Source organism: Lissotriton helveticus, chromosome 3_1, assembly GCF_964261635.1.
Source record: "Lissotriton helveticus chromosome 3_1, aLisHel1.1, whole genome shotgun sequence".
Lineage (NCBI taxonomy): Eukaryota > Metazoa > Chordata > Amphibia > Caudata > Salamandridae > Lissotriton > Lissotriton helveticus.
Window position 1 is genome coordinate 186,336,014 of NC_136061.1, and position 19,060 is coordinate 186,355,073.

General features: G+C 50.1%; 1 protein-coding gene across 2 annotated transcripts in view; it reads left to right on the forward strand.

Moving 5' to 3' along the window:
* Positions 1-19,060, forward strand: part of MLXIPL (MLX interacting protein like) — an 883,858-nt gene that overhangs the window by 718,941 nt on the left and 145,857 nt on the right. For both annotated transcript variants that reach the window (XM_078679572.1, XM_078679571.1), the window contains 2 exons: positions 1,548-1,699; positions 2,117-2,696. In XM_078679572.1, coding sequence (XP_078535698.1) covers positions 1,548-1,699; positions 2,117-2,696 — 732 coding nt within the window. The remainder of the gene's footprint in view (positions 1-1,547; positions 1,700-2,116; positions 2,697-19,060) is intronic.

The window sequence follows — 19,060 nt, forward strand, 5'->3', positions numbered from 1 at the left end:
TTAGTACTAAATTATAGGGGAATTGAGTGAAACCTCAAAAGAAATCGGAAAAAATCAAGAACAACAGGTTATGGAGGGCTGCTCACTGTTACTAGCATTGTGCACTGAGACACTTGTTAAGGAATTGTGAAAAGATCATGACCCAGAAGGTGGGATTGAGAAGTGTCTTATTGAAGCTTCAAACACCAGCATGTATGTATATGGTGTTTTGATAGGGTGAACTTAGCCAAAAGGCAGTGGAACCCTGTACATGATCGACAAGCACAAAGTCACAGGTAATAGAAGAGGAAGCTGAGTTGTGGATGAATAAGACACTTTACTCCGCAAGCATTTACAATACGTGCCATTACCCTGCGTTTTTTACTCTGCAAAAACTTTTACAACGCAGGGCTTTACAATGCAATCTCTTACAACGCATTGTCCATTACAACGCAATTTACTGTTCTAACTCCTCCGGGGCGTTGTAATGGGGAATGCGTTGTAATGGACATGCTGGTCATGATGGCTTTGTAAATAATGCAGATGGTTTTGAAGATGGTACTGTCTGGCAAGGGGAGCCAATGGACGTGTATCAAGATGGGAGTGAGGTGATCATATTTCTTGAGGCCCTGAATGAGGCAGTGTAAAATCTGGGAGGCCATGGATTAGTGCATTACCATAATCTAGATGTGAGAGTACGAGGGTTTGAACAGCAGTTGTGAAGTCGCTTTGTGGAAGAAATGGGTTGTTTTTCTTTAGCAGAGATAGTTGGTATCGGACAGTCTTTTTTTGGCATTGTTTGGGTTGAGGTTGGTGTCTAGAGTGAATCCATGTGACTTGGCATTTGGCGAAAGATGGGATTTAAAGCTATCAACGTTTATGTCACTGAGCCAGGTTTGTGCTACAGTAACAGGAATTCTTTCTTGACTGGGTTTAGCTTCAGGGAGGTGCTGGACAAACAGGTATGGATGATGTGCAAGCAGTATTTGAGGTGTTGGATGTTTGAAGCAGTGGAGACTTTCAAGTAGAGTTGTGTATCTTTAGCCATATTGGTTAATCTTGATGCTGTTATCTGTGTTTAGAACACCATGTTGAGGTTGAAAAAGACAGGAGACAGTATGGAGCTCAGTATGACCCCACATGTGATAGTGATCTTTTGTGACCTGAAGGTGTCCATGTGAACTAACTGGTGCTGGTTGAAAAGATAGGAGGAGAACCAGTGAAAGACAATGCTGGTGAATCCCATTCAAGACTCTGGGATATATATATGATGGTCAACTTTGCTGAAGGCAGCTGAAGAGATCCAGCAATATCAAGAGACACTGTTCATCTTCATTTGTGATCAAGTGGGCATCATCTACAGTGTGTAAAGTAGCAGTCTCGGTGCTACAGTATGATCTGAAACCAGACTGGTGGTCATGCAGGAGATGGTTAGTGCTGATATAATCTTGAGGCTGAACATAGATGACATAATTAAATACCCAGGTTGTTGAGAAGGGATTTGGACAAAGTGTTATAGTCTGGTCAGTTTCTGATATGTCACTATGCTTGTATGTTTTACCTTGCAGATCTCTTCAGCAATCATCGCCCGTGCCCTTCACAAGTGCATATGTGTTACCAAGACCATCTGTGTTATCCTTCCATAGATGATAATCTTTGCACCAGCAGCATGTCTGCTGTCCATGCAGAAGCCCCAATCTCATCTAGTGGGTGCCTACAGGTGAGCTTGCGGGTAGTGTCTTTCTCATCTTGTTGCTGTCTTTTTCACTCTCCACACTGTTTCTTGATAGTCTATACTTTGCTGTTGACATCTCTTAGCCAGACAAATATGTTGCTTCTTTCTTGTTTCCATCTGCCTTTTCCTGTGCTGGCTGGTGTGGACCATGATGCACCTTAGAATTTCCCTCAAAGACTGACCCATATGGATCCTAGTAGACTGTGATTATTATCCGTACAGACATGAATGTGGACCTCTACTATCTTCAGATGCACTTCCAATTGATTTTGAGTTCGACAGACCCAAAACCTGTAGTGAGAACTATTCATCTTTCTTCTTATCTTGCTACTCTTTCTACTGCTGTAATTCATATGACTTTTCATGTGTCCAGTAAATTGTACCTGCTTATTTTGATCTTAGTCTAACAGCACCTGCTCAGCCAGGCTGGATCCAGGCCCGCACTGCACATCCTTCGTTGGTTCCAATTTTCACAGTTCTTCGTTGCCATCTGACTCTATGAGCACAAAGCAGAAATCCTTCTTACATTATGCTCCACCCAGTGACTGCTTGAATGTAGAGTGCTTTGGATCGATGTACCCCACATCTGCCATGGGATCCCCTCTGAACATGCAGATGATGGGCCAGGATCCCCCTGACCATCCTGTTTCAGTGCCTCGGTCCAAGTACAGTTACCCAAGCTTGGCCAGCCCTTCGTCAGTCATTACGCACACTGCTTCTTCGCCATATACGTCATGCTTTTCTCCAGTAGCTCCTGCCCTAGGATATTGCTTGGACAGTGTGGTAACTGGATATCCTACAACATCAGGCCTCCAGCAGCTGAGCACTGACAGGATGAACGTGTCTAAAGGGCAGTCCCTCCAAGAGGATGGCCGGCCACGGGCAACTACAAGAAATGTCAGGACAAAGAGACCAATGGCTTCACTTGAGTCATCATCTAGGCTTAGACAGACTGGCTGCCTGACCCAACTCCTGATGACAGGTAAGAAATATGTGGAGCAGATAGTGTGGATGGAAACCCTTTTATGTTGTGTAAGGCTATTTTCAGTAAATTGCTGTTCTGTAATCAAGATTGGTAATATTTGTATCCTGATATTTCAAAGATATTTGTATAATACTTTTCTAAGCGAAAGGACCCGTATGTAGGCTTAATGTCAGGTCATGTTCACACCAGTATAACATTGCACAAGAGATCTTCTGTTGTACAGGTAGAGATAACACTGTTCAGAACCTGGGACCACGTACATAGGCATCTTGTCGTAGAAAACCTCTTTGGGCAAGCATCTAGGAGTAGCTATTCACAACAGTCCTGTGAAAATGCAACATTACACTAGAAATGTCGACTGTTTGTACAGACAAAATCGTGGGGCATGTGGGAACCAGCATGAAGGCATATGGTCGCCCAAGAGACCTGGAGCCACATATGCTACAGTATTGTCACTTGTCATTGAGAAATGGTGGGTTCTGACCCATGAAAGACTGTCCCACTTTCCCTATAATTAATGGATGGAAAATTAGATTTTCCTCTTTTTTTCCGTTTGCCATTGCTCTGCAGCCTTCTGAAACTTTAATTCTACATGAGGTGCATTCTATCTGGAATTTTTGATGATAGGGATGAACATCATTGCTAGCATGTTGGGTGATTTAAGGTAACTTCTCCATCTAATTTAAAAGCCATATAGTGCGTGTTTGACATGCTCCTAATTATAAATGCAGTCATTTGTTTTCTGTTTGATTATTGTAAGTCTTTACAGATTTACAAATGTTTTTTATGGATAGTTATTTTATTGATGTCCGCTCAGTATTATTAGGTATTCAATTTCCAGAAAAGGCGCTGAATGTGCCCCTGTGGCCTTTGTGCACATCCGCTGGTTCTAGTTAGTGAGTGTAGTATATTATCTGTTTTCTATTGGTTGTGCCTATATGACATCACCTTTTCTATGACAGAGACGTGCACATCTGCTAATGTTGCTGAGGGAGAGGTCTTCCCCTCCAGTAGGGTTCTAAATTTCCTGTCATTCCTCTTGTTTTCTTTTATTATCAAGCAAACACAGCATGAGTTTTACGGTTGTGGTTTGTAGAAGGAGGTAGCGTGGTGGGAAAAACTAAATTTAAACTTTTTGTATGCTATGAAGTTGCATTCAACCGAGGAAGGTTGTATCTAATGTAGTAGGTGATAAAGGGAGTGGAATTGCTCGGTTTGTGCCAATTTAAGCTGTAGGCGTCATGCTTTAGGAATGGATCATTGCTTTTATCCAGTATTGGGGTATATTTCATAGATTCACATGCCTGAATCATTCCCCGTCGTCGAGATGAGAGTCCGACGGTAAAATATTCAAGCAGTGCCTTAAATCCTTCATAGGCTATATTTTATTTATTTATTTTATTTTAGCGATTTGTAGAGCGCCTGGTGACCCGGAGGCATCCCCGCGCTATAACATTTGTGGAGACCAGAGGAGAAAAGGAGGGGACTTTATTTTGGGAATAGCAGCGTTTTCAGTTTTTTCCTGAAAATCAGATGACTGGGTTCCAGCCGCAGGGGGCGGGGAAGTGAATTCCACCCGGAAGATGCTTTAACAGAAAAGCGTTGGCCGCCGGTACGAGTCTTCCTGTATCTGGGGACGTTGGCCAGACGCTCATTATCCGAGCGAAGGGACCTGGGGGCCATGTAAGGGGTAACCAGGTCTCTCAGAATAGCAGGGCCAAGACCATTAAACAGTTTGTGTGCAGTGCACAGGGCCTTGAATTCGACCCTTTGACGTATTGGAAGCCAGTGGAGGGCCTTAATTGCTGGTTTGGCTGATACTCTGGAAGGGAGGTTCATAAGTAACCGGGCGGCTGCGTTCTGCGTGCGCTGGAGTTTAGCCATGGTAGCTTCTGGAGCTCCCAGATATACCATGTTGCTGTAGTCCAGCCACGCAAGGATCAGACCTTGGACCAGGAGTTTCCTGGATAGGGGCGGAAGTATTGGGAGGATCCTGCGGATAGAGCGCATGAGACCAAAGCAGGTACCTGCTGTTTTGGATGCTTGGGTTTTCATCGACAGCTCGGGTTCTAGCCAGACTCCTAAGGTCTTAATTTCTTGTTTCGGGGTGGGAATTTCCCCGAACACGTCTGGCCAGACCGATGGGGGGATGGTGGTCCATTGCTTGCCCAGAAGCATGACTTCAGTCTTTGACCCGTTTAGTTTGAGCGATGACTCGCACATCCAGTTGTGAATTTCCTTGAGGCAGTTCGGCAAATTGTCTGGATAGTTGTCCAGTTGGGAGAGTGAGACGACCAGTTGCGTGTCTTCCGCGTAGCTCACTATTTTGATCCCGAAGGGGGTGACCACGTCTTCGAGAGGGGCCATGTAAGCATTAAATAGAGTGGGGCTTAGTGATGACCCCTGGGGGACTCCGCTTGTGACGGGGAGGGTGGCAGAGTGGAAGTTGCCGTCCCATACCTGGAACGAGCGCCCTGAGAGGAAGGATTCTATCCACGTGAGCGCCGAACCTGCGATCCCTGCCGCAGCCAGCCGATGGAGTAAGACACGATGGTTAACTGTGTCGAAGGCTGCGCTGAGATCCAGGAGGATCACTGCCACTGACCCTCCTGAATCCAGAATGCACCTTGCCTCCTCGATGACGGCGAGAAGGGCGGTGTCTGTGCCATGGCCCGGGCGAAACCCAGTTTGGGACTGCCGTAAGAGGTTATTTGCTTCTAGAAACTGTGACAGTTGCCCATTGACCAGTTTCTCGGCCATTTTGCTGATGCAAGGGAGGAGTGAAATTGGCCGGTAGTTCGCCATGTCGGCCGGGTCCAGCTGGGTTTTTTTTAGGAGTGCCTTAATACTGCACTCTTCCAGCTGGGGGGGACCAAGCCTTGAGAGAGCGAGATGTTTATAAGCTCCGTAATCGTTGGCACGATGACAGGGGCTACTGTTTTAAGGAATCTGATGGGGGCGGGATCCAAAGGGGAACCGCTTTTCATTTTGGCCATGGTTGTGTCAACCTCGTTCCGTGTTACTGCCCTAAAAGCAGTCAGCTGAGGAAGCAAGCTGCTTCCTGTGCGGTTGGTGGATGCCTCATTGTCCATGTGGTTCGGCAGACAGGGAGGGGGAAGGGAAACTAGAATGCGGGCGATTTTAGCGTTAAAGTAGGTAGCCAGTTCGTTACTTCTGTCTGCCGGGGGTGAGTTGGAGGAGGGTGGAGCTGGTATTTTCAATAGCTCTTTGGCAATGAGAAAGGATTCCCTTGCCGAGTTGGTGGAGTTTTTTATTCTCGTATCATAGTGAGAGGCTTTAGTGAGTTTCAGGGTTGATTTATAGATTCTCACCGACCTCTGATAGGCTTCCTTGCTGGTGTGCTGCCAGTCTTTCCTCCATAGCCGCTCTGCTTTTTTGCAGTTTTTGCGGAGAGTCCGGAGTTCCAGGGTGTACCATGGGGCAGATCCTAGTTTCCCGTTTTTATCCTCACGGGTTTTTATAGGGAGGATGGAGTCCAATGACGTGGCGATCCACTCCCTGAATTTACTGTCTGCGGTGACCGGGTCTTCCGAGGAGGTAGGGGTAGCAGAGTTCAGGGTTCTGGTCCAATCCTCTGTGGAGAGTCTGGACCATGCCCTGTCCCTGGTATAGGTGGTGGGTTTGTGGAGTTTCTTGAAGGCTCCTGGTAGGCGGAGAGGGACCATGAAGTGGTCCGTCCATGGGAGGGGGAGGGACTCTTTGGCTTGAAGGGTAGGGATGTTGGTGAACACCGGGTCAAGCAAATGACCTTTAGTGTGTGTGGCTCCGGAATTTGAGAGGTGGAGACCGTAGGCCGCCAGTTCAGCAATCAAGTCGGCTGCCCCTGTGTCTAGGGGGTCGTCGAAATGAATGTTAAGGTCCCCTAGTATCAAGAAGTTGGTAGTGGAGTGGGCCTGAGCAGCTATAACATCCAGGAGAGCGCTGGAGAAAGGGCCCGAATGGCCAGGGGGGCGATAAACTAGGAGGCCTGACAGTGAGTTAGTCGGTGCTAACTGGATGGTGAAATGAAGGCTTTCGGAATCCAGCATATGCGCGTCGTTGGTTCTACAGGAGAGATAGTCCCGGTGGATGATGGCCAAGCCTCCTCCTCTACCAGATGGACGAGGTTGGGACTGAATAAGGAAGCCCGGGGGGATAGCTAGAACAACGTCTGAATCCGAATGATCAGTAAGCCACGTTTCCGAGAGGAACAGAATGTCGAGCTCGTGGTCTTCTATTAGATGATTAATTAGCAGTGCATGCCTAGGGAGTGAGCGACAGTTCAAGGTGGCCAATTTAAGAGCTGAGGGCATGGTGGGTCGGCTGGGAAGTTTGAGCTGAGCTGGGCGGCAGCGTGTGCAGCTGGTAAATGGTCCTTCAAGATCATGAACATAGTTGCATGCGGTGTCAATAGTGGGTCTGAGACTGAGGAGGTCCCGGCGCGAATAGCTTACCTTAGGGGAAGCTTGGTCCGGTAGGGGTTCTGGCCCTGGGCCCGGCCGTGCGCGGACGGGCGCAGGCGGGCTTGTCTTAGGCGCTCCCGCAGCGCTCGTCCGCTGCGCTGGTATGGCCGACACATTTTGTGGCGTGGGGGGTGGGCGTGGCTTCGTAATGGGCGTGGCTACGCCTTCGAGCCGCGATGGCGGTTTGGGTGTTTTCCCTGTGTCAGCGCTAGGTTCCGCGGTATCAGGGGAAGTCAGGAGGGCTGCTCGGCGCGTTAGGCAGGCGCTACTGAGTTCAGGTAAGATCGATTTTTAAAAACTGCAGGTGAAAGAACGTAGTTTCAAAAGATCACAGAACAAAAGAGATAGGGACTAGAAAACGTGAGGGTGAGGGTCAAGCAAAAATCTTGGTGGGATTGAGAGGCTGTAAGAGAGGAGGGAAGATGGGAGAGGTGGGAGGGCAGTAGACAGGGATTACGTTTGGGGGGATGGCGGAGTGAAAGGTTGGGGATAAAGAGATTGAAAAAAGGGTGTAGGGAAGAGGAAGACAGAGAGTAGGATTGAAGGGGATTATAAGGATAGAAGACAGTAGAAGAGAGGAGTGGAAGAAGTAAAAAGTCAAAAAGATATAGCATACAAAATTCAAAATTTTACATTTCAGTAAGCATATACCGTTTCGTAAAACAATAATACTGCAAGAGTGATTTGAAGATTAAAAGTATGATTAAGACCTCAGAAGGGTTAAATGATGAGGATTCCTAGGTGTGCACACAGAGCGTTACTGAGTAAATAATTAGAGCTGTTAGACCGCCGTTTAAGACCGCATAAAAGCTAACTGAGGTAGATTTCTAAAAAAGCACACAAGGTAATTAGTGAATAATAATCAGAGCCGTTCACAGTAGATTTCAAACATGATATAGTAGTCACACAATTCAAAATAAATAAAATAAAGTGGCAGAGTGATTGGAATCTAAGAGAAAGATTAGGGGTGACAGAGAGAAGCTTAGGAGTGATTAGCAATAGTGGAAATTCGGGGGCAATAGGGGAAGAGGGCTGACTTGTGGTGCTAATATAAGTTTGTTTAAAAGTAGGATTCAGAGATTAAATAAAAGAATAACTAATTAGGGTATATATATAAACAGGAAGGTAAAGTGAGGTAGTACAAGGTAGAGGTAAAGTGAGGTAGTTCAAAGTGTGTAAGATTCCAAGGATTGACCATAGAGCATTAAAGATATTCCAACCGGAAAAAGAGTCCTACATTCAAAAACGAAAATAAAATAAAGTGGCAGAGTGATTAAAATCATAGAGAAAAGATAAAATGTGACAGAGAGAAGCTTAGAATACAAATCAATACAATAAAATAAAATAAAGTGGCAGAGTGAATACTTTCAAAGAGATAGGTTAAAAGAGACAGAGAGAAGCTTAGGAGTAATTAGCATTAGGGAGTGATAAATTAACATCGATCACAATATGTAACTGACAAGATAAACGGTGTCCTGGTTAAGGTCAGACCTTAAGTGCAAGTTCGAGGAATGAGTATCACACTGTTAACAAGGGGGGTGGGAGTCTGGGGCATAGAACACAGTATGTAACTGATAAGGTAACGGTGGCCTGGGTAAGGTTAGACCTTAAGTGGAAGTTCGTGGACTAAGTTGCACACAATATTAGAAAGTGGGGGGGGGAGGGGGCTGCGTCAATCCCAATTTGAGTCTGAGTTCTCTTCCAAGATGGCCACCTGTGTAGAGCATAGGAGCGAGTCCTATTTTTATTTCCATTGAGTCAACTAGGGCATCGGGAGGGTTTATCAGAGGATTTACACCAAGTTGGTGATCCTCAAACTCGGGAGCTCCTAGACTGAGCTCCTACTTGGCGGCCATTTTAGAAATCAGTATTAATAGTAATTGTTATACTCTAGAGCACCGAGCGGCTAGACGCTGATATAGCCGCAGGGGGCAGGTGCCAACGTCTTCGTAGGCGCCAGTTATTACTGCATTCAAACACCAACCGGGACTGCCAGACTCCGCTCCACGAATCAGCGTCTCCCTGGAAGCCCCAACAGCACCGACGGCAAACTTCGCCTGCAACTGGCGTTTCAGAACGGGCAGCCCGCAGCACACCCCGCCGGTATCCGCTCTAGACGTCTTTTAGTTAGCGTTGAGGGGAGGGGGGGAGAGACATGCAGTCACAACAACCCTGACCCCACCGATTGCAGGCAGACCCGATTGCATATAGCCCAAGGCCCTCTAAACAGTAGCCTAGCTATGTCCTTTTAAAAAATGGACCACATTTTGGCATCCAGCAAATCAGCTGTTAGCACCATCTAGAATACTCCCAGCAGAGGCCAGTTCTCCTCCGATTTTCACCGCATGTCGTGTGGCAGGGAGTCTCCCTGAGTGTTACTCAGTTTTCTTCTATTCAGCAAATCTAGACATCATGTCAGACAAGAAAGGCTTTTTCCGCCCTTGTAAGACCTGTGGGAAGAAAAGGGTCCATGTGGATGATCCACACAATGAACGTATTTATTGCCTTTTCTCCCATCCATGAGGTGAGAGATTGTAAAATCTGTCGCACCTTCTCTAACAAGACCCTCAAGGACAGAGAGGGAAAGTTGTTATTGTGGCTCCAAACCACAAAACAGCAACCTTGTTCAATCAATCAATCAATCAGAACAATTTGTATAGCGTGCTACTCACCTGGAAGGGTCTCAAGGCGCTGGGGGGGAGGGGTCCGTTACTGCTCGAAAAGCCAGGTCTTGAGTTGCTTCCTGAAGGAGAGATGGTCCTGGGTCAGCCGTAGGTGGATGGGGAGGGAGTTCCATGTCTTGGCCGCCAGGTAGGAGAAGAAGACAACAGAGCTTCAACATCCCACAAGAGGGCTACATCTCTGGACAGATCCTGAGGCGAGGGAAGGAAACATTTTAAGCCTTCCCAGGAAAGGCTTCAAGTAAGGAGAAGGCTCCCATCACTCCTCTGAATCGGCTTTATCTGTGCCCTCTACACCTGTCAGGAAAGAAAGAGATCGCCCTAGAGCTTCCTCTTCTCATCCTAAGTAAGAAACTCCTGAAAAAGCCATTGTCGACGACAATCTCTCTCTCGTCGCAAACATCTGTGTAACATCGTCGATGCCATCGTCGACGGCAACGATGATGACGACAGCAATCCAGTCTCCTATTCTCTCTACCAGAATCTCCATCTCGACGACGAGAGCTCCATCGTCGCTGAAGATACAGTCGACGGCAGAGACATCGTCGACGAAGACACCATTGGCGATGACACCGTCAGCAACGACACCATCGACAATACCGTCAACAACAGCTCCGTCGACGAAGGAAGTGCCCTTGCCTATAACTTCTGCATCGTCGACACCCCCATCGACGAGGTTTACTCTGGACACTAGAGTAACAAAGACATTTTTACACCCGTCAATGCAGAACTATGACAAGGTGTCGCCTTTGCTTGCATCACATCTGTTGGAAGGGTATGTAGAGGAAGAAGATGATGATGTTGATGACGGCCTCTATGGGGTAGCTCACAGCCCATCCGACAGGAACCATGCCCCAGGGATATGGCCCATCTACCGCCATCATTAATCGAGGATCTTCAAGCCATGTTCGCGGATTATAGACAACGATTCCCTCTTCAGCAACATCAATCAGAAAACCAGGTTCCTCAAGCGGACGAACCTGAAAGTACACCAGGTCCTCAACTGCCAAGCACACCTGTGAATATACCGGGCTCAGGGGCAATCGACTCCGGAGCACAGAACACTTCCTCCGCGGAAGAAGAATTAGAAGAAGGTGAACTGCCAGATCCAGCATCTGCTCCTGATCCTTGGGATGACTCAGTGATTCCAACACCATCTCCTCCTCCATACCTTCCTTCAGACTCTCTTCCAGAAGGCGGGTTCACAATTTAATGCAAAGGACAGCCAGCATGTTCCATTTGCCTATCACAGTAAAGCAAACAGAACTTTTCCTATACAATTTCAAAGAGAACACAAGGAAAGTGGTATGCTCTATATCTATCATTGATCATATATGGCAGGAGGGCATTATGATTATCAAAACACCGGCATCCATACCACTGGTGCTGCCTCGTGTGGCGAAGAAATATAAGGCTCTGGATGGCTTGCCATCTTGCCTTATTGGACATCCTAAGCCAGATTCAGTCATCTCCCAGACTGCGCAAAGGCAATCTAAGAACCCGACTACCCCGATTACAAACCCCCTCCCCACTCTACTCCTGGATAAGGAAGGGCATAGAATGGACATCCTTGGGAAAAGATTTTCTTCAATGGCAGCTGTGACAATCAGAGCAGCAAATGCTCTAGCCATTATCGGCCGATATGACCACCAGATGTGGGCCTACATGGCAGGACTAATAGACCTCATCCTGGAGAAAAACAGACTGGATGCACGCAAGATTCTGCTGGAGGGTGAGGATGCAGCTTCAGAGACAATTGTCTGTGCCCTTGACGTGGCAAATACTGGTTTTAGACAGTTGGCAGGAGCGGCTGTACTTCCACATCAAGGATGGCTAAAAGAAGCCACCTTTAGACCTGAGGTACAAGCAAAAGTTCTTGATATGGCTTTTGAGGGTGAGTCCCTCTTTGGAAAACACATTGATGAAGCCCTATTGGCAATAAAAAATTATATGGACACCGCAAAGTCTTTGGGAGCTCTGCAGTACAGAAGAGTACCATTCAGAGGTGCTACAGGGCGAGGATTCGCCACTTACAAAGGAGGATACCAGAGGGCTCAACAATACCAGTCATACCAATCTCAATGTCAGCTCGACGATTCATCAGGAACGGTTTGATGCTAAAAGGGGTCCACTTCTCGATAGCCCCAACCCTGTATGCTGTAATAGCACAGGGGAATGGGATGATCAAGCGGGGGAAGGAAAGGAAGGGGTCAGCAGGGAGGGAGATCTGAAAAGCAAAAATACTAACTGAAAAATGCACATATATATTGTTTCTTTTATCTACATAAGTGAGATGCTCGTACCTGTAAAGCAAATGAATACTCCATCCATTAGGAAAGGAAGGAGTCAATAATTCTGTAACATAGCTCGATAATGGTTGGGTATTGCGCTAAGAAAGGGATAGAGGCACAAAGGTACATGAATCTGTAGCCCAAACACACTCACAAGGTGACTAACAACACAGTAAGCTAGAAACTATACACACCAGTACACATAAACTGTGCCACGTCTCAGGGGAAGAGCAGAAGGCGCCTCTTGAGCCACCTGTTAATGTAAACAAATAATAAACAACTCAATGCTCCATTGATTTCAGTACAGCAGTTGCTTGTATATTGTCAATCATATACATTTGCATAATTAAATCCAGTACCACTGAACCTATATACCTAAAACACTTTGTGGTAAGCGTAATAGAGAAGTGTGGCTCAATGGTTAGAGCGGCAGACCCTGATGCAGTAGTCTGGCCGGGATCGGGGTTCAATTCCCGCCTCGGCGGGTCTCGGGCTCAATTTCCTCGGACCTGATAATTCTCGCTTCGGTGCCTATTCTAATCATGAGTCCCAATCTGCACCTCTGGGCAATAGCTTGCTTAATCTCTACAATGGCCCCAACAACGCTGAGAATGCCTTACTTCACCTTGGGGGTGCCCAGGAGTGGGCTCCTCACAGGGAAAGGCCAGGAAGGGTTCCTCGGCAGTATTCATACAAGCGCCGAGATGCCTACGGGTAGTCGTGCGCGATACAAGTGCGTAATCACTCATAGTGGCATATATTAATCCCACACTAAAAGTTTGTAAAACGAGAATACTTGGCATCAAAGATAGCAATCAGCAATCCCAAAGGGCAAATTATACATTCTCCGGTGGTTCGTATGCCACCATACGTTGAAATAGAGTATTTCTTAACTAGAGCGGTATCTGGGAGTTTCCAGATGAAGTTGGTGCAAATGCACCCTTACCAAACGGAAGTCTGGCCAGGAAATACAGCAGCGTGTGAGCGCTGCTCAGCAAAACGAATACCCAGTGGCTTCTGGCACTTTGGCAGGCTCCTTTAACCGGTCGATCACTTCCAGTTTACGTTTCTCGGTGCTCCCGGCATTCGCGGTCACTTTCGCTAAGCCCCATGGGAGTTGTAGATTCTCTGGGCCCTGTACGGAACACCGATCGCTCCCACTCATGGAGCCATCCGATGCGGAAGGGACCCCGCTCTGGGTCCACCATCTACCCAGACAAGCCCATACCTTGCTGTAGGCGGCTGGGAGAGGCAAAGCAGCACTGACCCTGGATAAGTCGTGCGGCGGGCCGGGAAGAGTGCAGGCGGGGAAAATTTGTGACACTCAATATCGGCTATCTTATAATCCTCCAGCTTATCGTCAATCATCGACAGCTGGTTTCTCTCGCCAGGGAGGCCGCAAGCGAGCACCCCAACAAGGCTGTGACTCAGGCAGAAAGTAATGAGCACGTATGGGTACCTGCCCATCTTCCCTTCCTGCCCGTGGCTACGATCGCCAGATGGGTCTCTTCTGTGATTCAGTTCTGTCACGAAAAGGCTAACAAGCCTCTGACAGCAAGAACTAAAGCACACTCCACAAGAATAGTTTCTGCATCGGCAGCTTTGTTTTCAGGAGTGACATTAGACAAGATATGCTGTGCTGCGACATGAAAAAATGTCCACACGTTTACGAAGCATTACTGACTGCAATCTATGCAAAGAGAGGATGCAGCATTTGGTCAAGCGGTGCTGCGGCATCTCTTCAATTAAGGTCATCCTCTTTGTTTGACATAAGAGGAGCTCTTTCTTTATTCTCATAAAGGTATTGCGTATGTCTAATAATGTGTAGACAAATTTATATATATATATATAACTGTGTTTGACCATTTTTAGGTCGAGCCTGGAATTCGCATCCGAAGGATGCGTCCAGGTGGAGACTTTTAGCTAGCTGACTCCGGGGAATGAAGGACAAGAAAGTGTTAAGAGCTTTTGCTGCCAGATTTGGGTGCGCGAACGCGCACGTTCCGTCCCGCGCCGTGCACATGCGCACACAGACACACAGACACTCGCTCACACACACACCCTCCCCCCCCACAGTCACACACACACAGACTCCAAGACACATGCACACACGCACGCACGCTCACACACATACATACACAGCCCCCCGCCGCCGCACGCGCGCGCACACACATGCCCCCCGCCCTCGCAGCTCGTCAAGAAGGCGAAGCCCCACTCGCCGGCTTCCTTGGTGCAGCGGCGGCTCTCCTGTCATCGGCAGCTGCAGGGCCCGGCAGCAGGACTCTTCTTCCCTCCTTCGGCACCGGGGCGCAGGGTAGGCTCCTGCCTGCTCCGGTGCTCAAACAGCCGCGGCTCTTCCGTGGGAGGCGGGGTAGGCTCCCGCCCTCCTACTTCCTGTTTCCGGTTGTCCCGCCCGGCCTGCCTGACTTCCTGGTCGCAGGCCGGCGGCGATGCTCGGTTTGTACCGGGCTGCGGCGGTGATGCGGGGGGGACACACGAGGGGTAGGCTCCCTCCAGAATTTAATTACTTAAGGCGCCCGCAAATTATGGGGCAGTGGCGCTTTTGCTCGCACGTGATTTTTTTTTTTTTTTTTTTTTTTTTTTAAATAATTTTTATTGTAGTCACGCATGTACAGGTCGATACATGTAGTAGTTGCTTCATAAAATCGAGCAGATACACAATATACTTCGTCAAACAGTACACAGCCGTCATGCCCACAACCCGGGGGTTGGGCGGCGATATTGTCTCAGCTCTTCCATGCCTGACGTTCCAGAATGAGGAGTGGTTAGTGTCCGGAATGTGTGCATAACTACTTTTAGAGTCCTACCAAACTACGCGCTAATCCCCAACTCCCATCCCCTGCGCAAAACCTAAAACTCCCCTCCCTATCCCGTCCCTCGCACCACCCCCCGCCTAAGGCCACGTTACAGTCATTACTGGATTGCTGGCGCCAGCCCCCCTGCATACCTGTTGCTCCTCGGGCCTCAGCCTGCCTCCTCCGCCCCAGCCGCCCCGGGGATCCCCTCCTCGTCCTCAGCCTCGCTGTCCCTGAGCGCCTGCACCATTACTTCCCATGAGGTCGCGGTGTCAGCTGCTGTCTGGCTAGGGGTCCTGCGCGCAAGCTGGTACCTATGCGTGCTGTCAGCCGTAGCCCATTTTAGAAATTCCTGCCGCCACCTCCGCGGAGTTGGCCCCACTGTCGACTTCCAGTTTCTAGTGATCTCCCTCTTAGCCACCATCAGTCCCATGTCGATAAACTTACTCGTAAGTTTGTTTTTAGGGGTATGAGGAAACCAGTGCAAAAGACATTCCGCCGGACCATAGTCTATGGATCTGTCAGTCACCTCATTCAGCACCTCCCCAACTTCCTGCCAATAATTCCGCAGGGCTGGGCATGCCCACAACATGTGCACCAGCTCGGCCCCCTCTGCCGGGCATCGGGGACAGGTCGCCGTCTCATCGCCAAAATACCGCCTAATCCTACCCGGGGTCATGTACGCCCTATGCAACACATAGTAGTGGATCAACTGAAACCTAGCGTTTCTCGTGCTGTTGCGAGCCCTACGGATGAGCTGTGCCCACGTCGTGTCAGGTACGTCCCTTCCCAGGTCCGCCTCCCACTTGGCTTTTAGGGATGTGAGAGGAGGGATATTCTCTCTAATCATTCGACCATAGAGGCACGTTACCGCCTTGATCGTGCCCGCCGCCATCATGGTGTACTGGCACGTCGCTGCCGTCCCAGGTTCCTCAAGTCCCGCACCCCAGTGGGCCTGCATCGCCCTGGTTACTGCTGCATGAAGCAGAAATCCCCCTCTCGGGATGCCGAAGCGTTCCGTTAGCTCCTGGAACGGGAGCAATGCGCCGTTCACAAAGAGGTCTCCAACCATCTGTATTCCTGCTTCCTCCCACTCCAGTAGGCGCGACCAGTCGCCGCCATGTGGTAAGGCCGTTAGCATGCCCAGGGGGATCTCTGGCGCATATGGGCGCTGGACACCCGCCCTCCTGTGGGCCCGGTTCCAACATTGACGGTACGTGCGCTGCTCCAGCGACAGATCCCGACTGTCCAACCGCTGCCGGAGGACTATATATGCCAGGACGTGTCTGGGCGTCCCCCGCAGGCTGGCTTCCTCTGGGCCCCGAAACACCCTCGCTACCTCCTGCGTGAAAGCTTGCAGTTGGGCCGCTAGGTAATAAAGCTCAAAGTCCGGCACCGCCAGACCCCCCTCATCTTTCGGGCGAGAAAGCGTGGCCAGCGCCACTCTGCACCGTCCCGCACCCCAAATGAACGTCGTAATTTGAGATTTAAATAGTCTAAAGAAGGAGCTAGGTAGCCAAATTGGGAGCGTCCGAAAATAGTACAATAATCTCGGTAGGGCAACCATCTTCAATAGGGAGATCCGGCCCGCTACCGACAGTGGCAACGTGGCCCAGAAGGCCATGCAGCCCTTCAATCCGCGTACGCAGCGCCCCAGGTTGCCCTCAAGCAAGTCCTCCTGCCTATGGTAAATATGGACCCCCAGGTATTTAATACAGGTAGGGTTCCAGGCCACCTCCGACCGGTGCAGCGGCTGGGCAGCGCCCTCCAGCAGTGGGAACAAACTCGTCTTGGGCCAGTTGACCCGTAGGCCCGACATCTCCCCGAAGCTCTCCAGTAGGGCCTCCGCTCTCTGCAAGTCCTCAACACCGTCGCAGAGGAATAGTAGTAAATCATCGGCATATAGCGAGATGAAATGTTGCCCGTCTCGGGCCCGCACTCCGCGGATGTGCCGCCCCGTACGGGCCGCAGCCGCCAGCGGCTCAATAGCCAGCGCAAAGAGAAGCGGCGAGAGGGAGCAGCCCTGTCGAGTGCCTCGCTCCACCGGGTAGCGTATGGACACCGTCGGTCCCACCCTCACCCTTGCTATCGCCCCCGCATATAGGACCTTCGTCCAATGAATGTAGCCAGCTCCCAGCCCAAAGCGCTCCATGACAGTATAGAGGTAGTCCCACTCGAGGCTGTCGAAGGCCTTTTCAATGTCGACCGAGAGCACCAGTTCCGTCCCTGCCCCGCCGTCCAGCCCGTTCATGAGACGGACAAGCCTTCTGATGTTTATTGTGGTGTTGCGCTTTGGTATAAAACCGTTCTGGTCGTCGTGCACAAGCCCCGCCATGTGAGGTAGGAGCCTCGCCGCTAGTATGGAGCTGAGGATCTTATAGTCCGCGGTGAGCATAGAGAGCGGTCGATAGGACGCTGGGTCGCTACCCTCCCTGCCGGGCTTCAGTAGCGGGACCACCAACGCCTCCCGCATCGACTGTGGAAGTCGGCCCGTCGCCTTGGCCTCCTTGTAGACGGTCAGGAGTCGTGGTGCCAGTGCGTCCAGATATTTGCTATAGAATTCTATGGGGAGCCCGTCTATTCCCGGCGATTTGTTCCTTGCCATGCGCCGCACCGCCGATCGTATCTCCCCCACAGCAATGTCCGACCCTAAGTCTTTCGCCTGCTCATCTCCCAGCCGGTGTAGGGGTAGGTCAGCCAGGAAGGGTTCTACCAGCCCCATCCTGTCCCCCGGGGCACTCTTGTACAGGCCCTCGTAATATTTCCGGAAGCCGTCGACTATGCCCAGTTGAGTGTGTTGTAGCACGCCCGCCGCATCCCTCAGTTGAAGTATGGGAGTGCATCTTCTTGTGGGGTTCGAGAGCCATGCCAGGAGGGTGCCCGCTTTATCGCCATCAACATGGGAGCGCAGCACATATCGCTTGTAGTCAAAGGCCCGGAGCCTCTCCACTTCAACAGCTACCGCCTCCCTAGCCGCACAAAGTATCTCCTGGAGTTCTGGGTGTCCAGGCCGCCCCCTTTCCGCCTCCCTCAGCTTTACATCCGCCTTAGCCAAATCGCCCAACAACACTTTCCGCACACCTACATAATCCTTGATACAGATACCCCTCACCACTACCTTAAAGGCGTCCCATTCCGTCGCCCTAGAGGCCGCCGTCCCCTCATTCTCCATGAAATAGAAGGCCACACCCTCCGCCAGGGCCTCCCCGAAGAGGGGATCCTCCAGGGTCTCAGGCCGCAAGTTCCAGAGCGGAACCCTGGGCCTCTCTGCTATCCACGGCAGTCGAACCAGGAGTGGATTATGGTCCGATATAGTCCTTGACAGGTACTCCGATCCAGTGACGCATGGTAGCACCCCCCGGGAGCAGAGTATCGTGTCCAACCGGACATGCAGATCATGCAGGCCAGAGAAAAAGGAATAATCCCTGTCAGTCGGGTGCTGCCCTCTCCAGACATCCATAAGCCCCCAGCTCTCCTGCCATTCCCTCCTACCTCTAGACAGCCTGTAAACTGGAGAGTCACGTAGAGGGGGGTGGGACCTATCCAGCAAGGGGTCGGCAATGGAATTAAAGTCGCCCCCCAGCAGGACCGGGCCCGCCAGGGAGTGGGCCAGCGTCCCTGAAAGCGTCGCGAGGAAAGCCAACTGGTCCGTGTTTGGGGCATATATACTAGCTAGCACTATATCCCTACCTTCCAGCTTCCCCTCCGCCACCACATACCTCCCGTCCTGGTCAACCCATTGACGCGTGAGCTGGAAAGGTGTGCCTGCTCTAACCCAAATGAGTACTCCCCGCGCATAGGCCGAGTAGCTTGTGTAAAAAACCTGTCCCCGCCACCGCCTTTGCAGCGCCGCCCCCTCTTGTCGTGTAAGATGCGTCTCCTGCAGCATCGCAATGTGTACCCCCCTGCGCACTAAAAAGGCATGCACTTTGTGTCTGCGCTGCATAGTATGTAGGCCTCGGACATTCCAAGTAATACAGGTCAACCCATTCACATTAGCCATTGTCCCAGCAATCCGGTCGAAACACTCCCTCCAGCTCCAGCCCTTCGACGGTGGTGGTGCCCCCCCTGAACAGAACAAAACTTCTCAACTGCCCTTCCCATGGTACA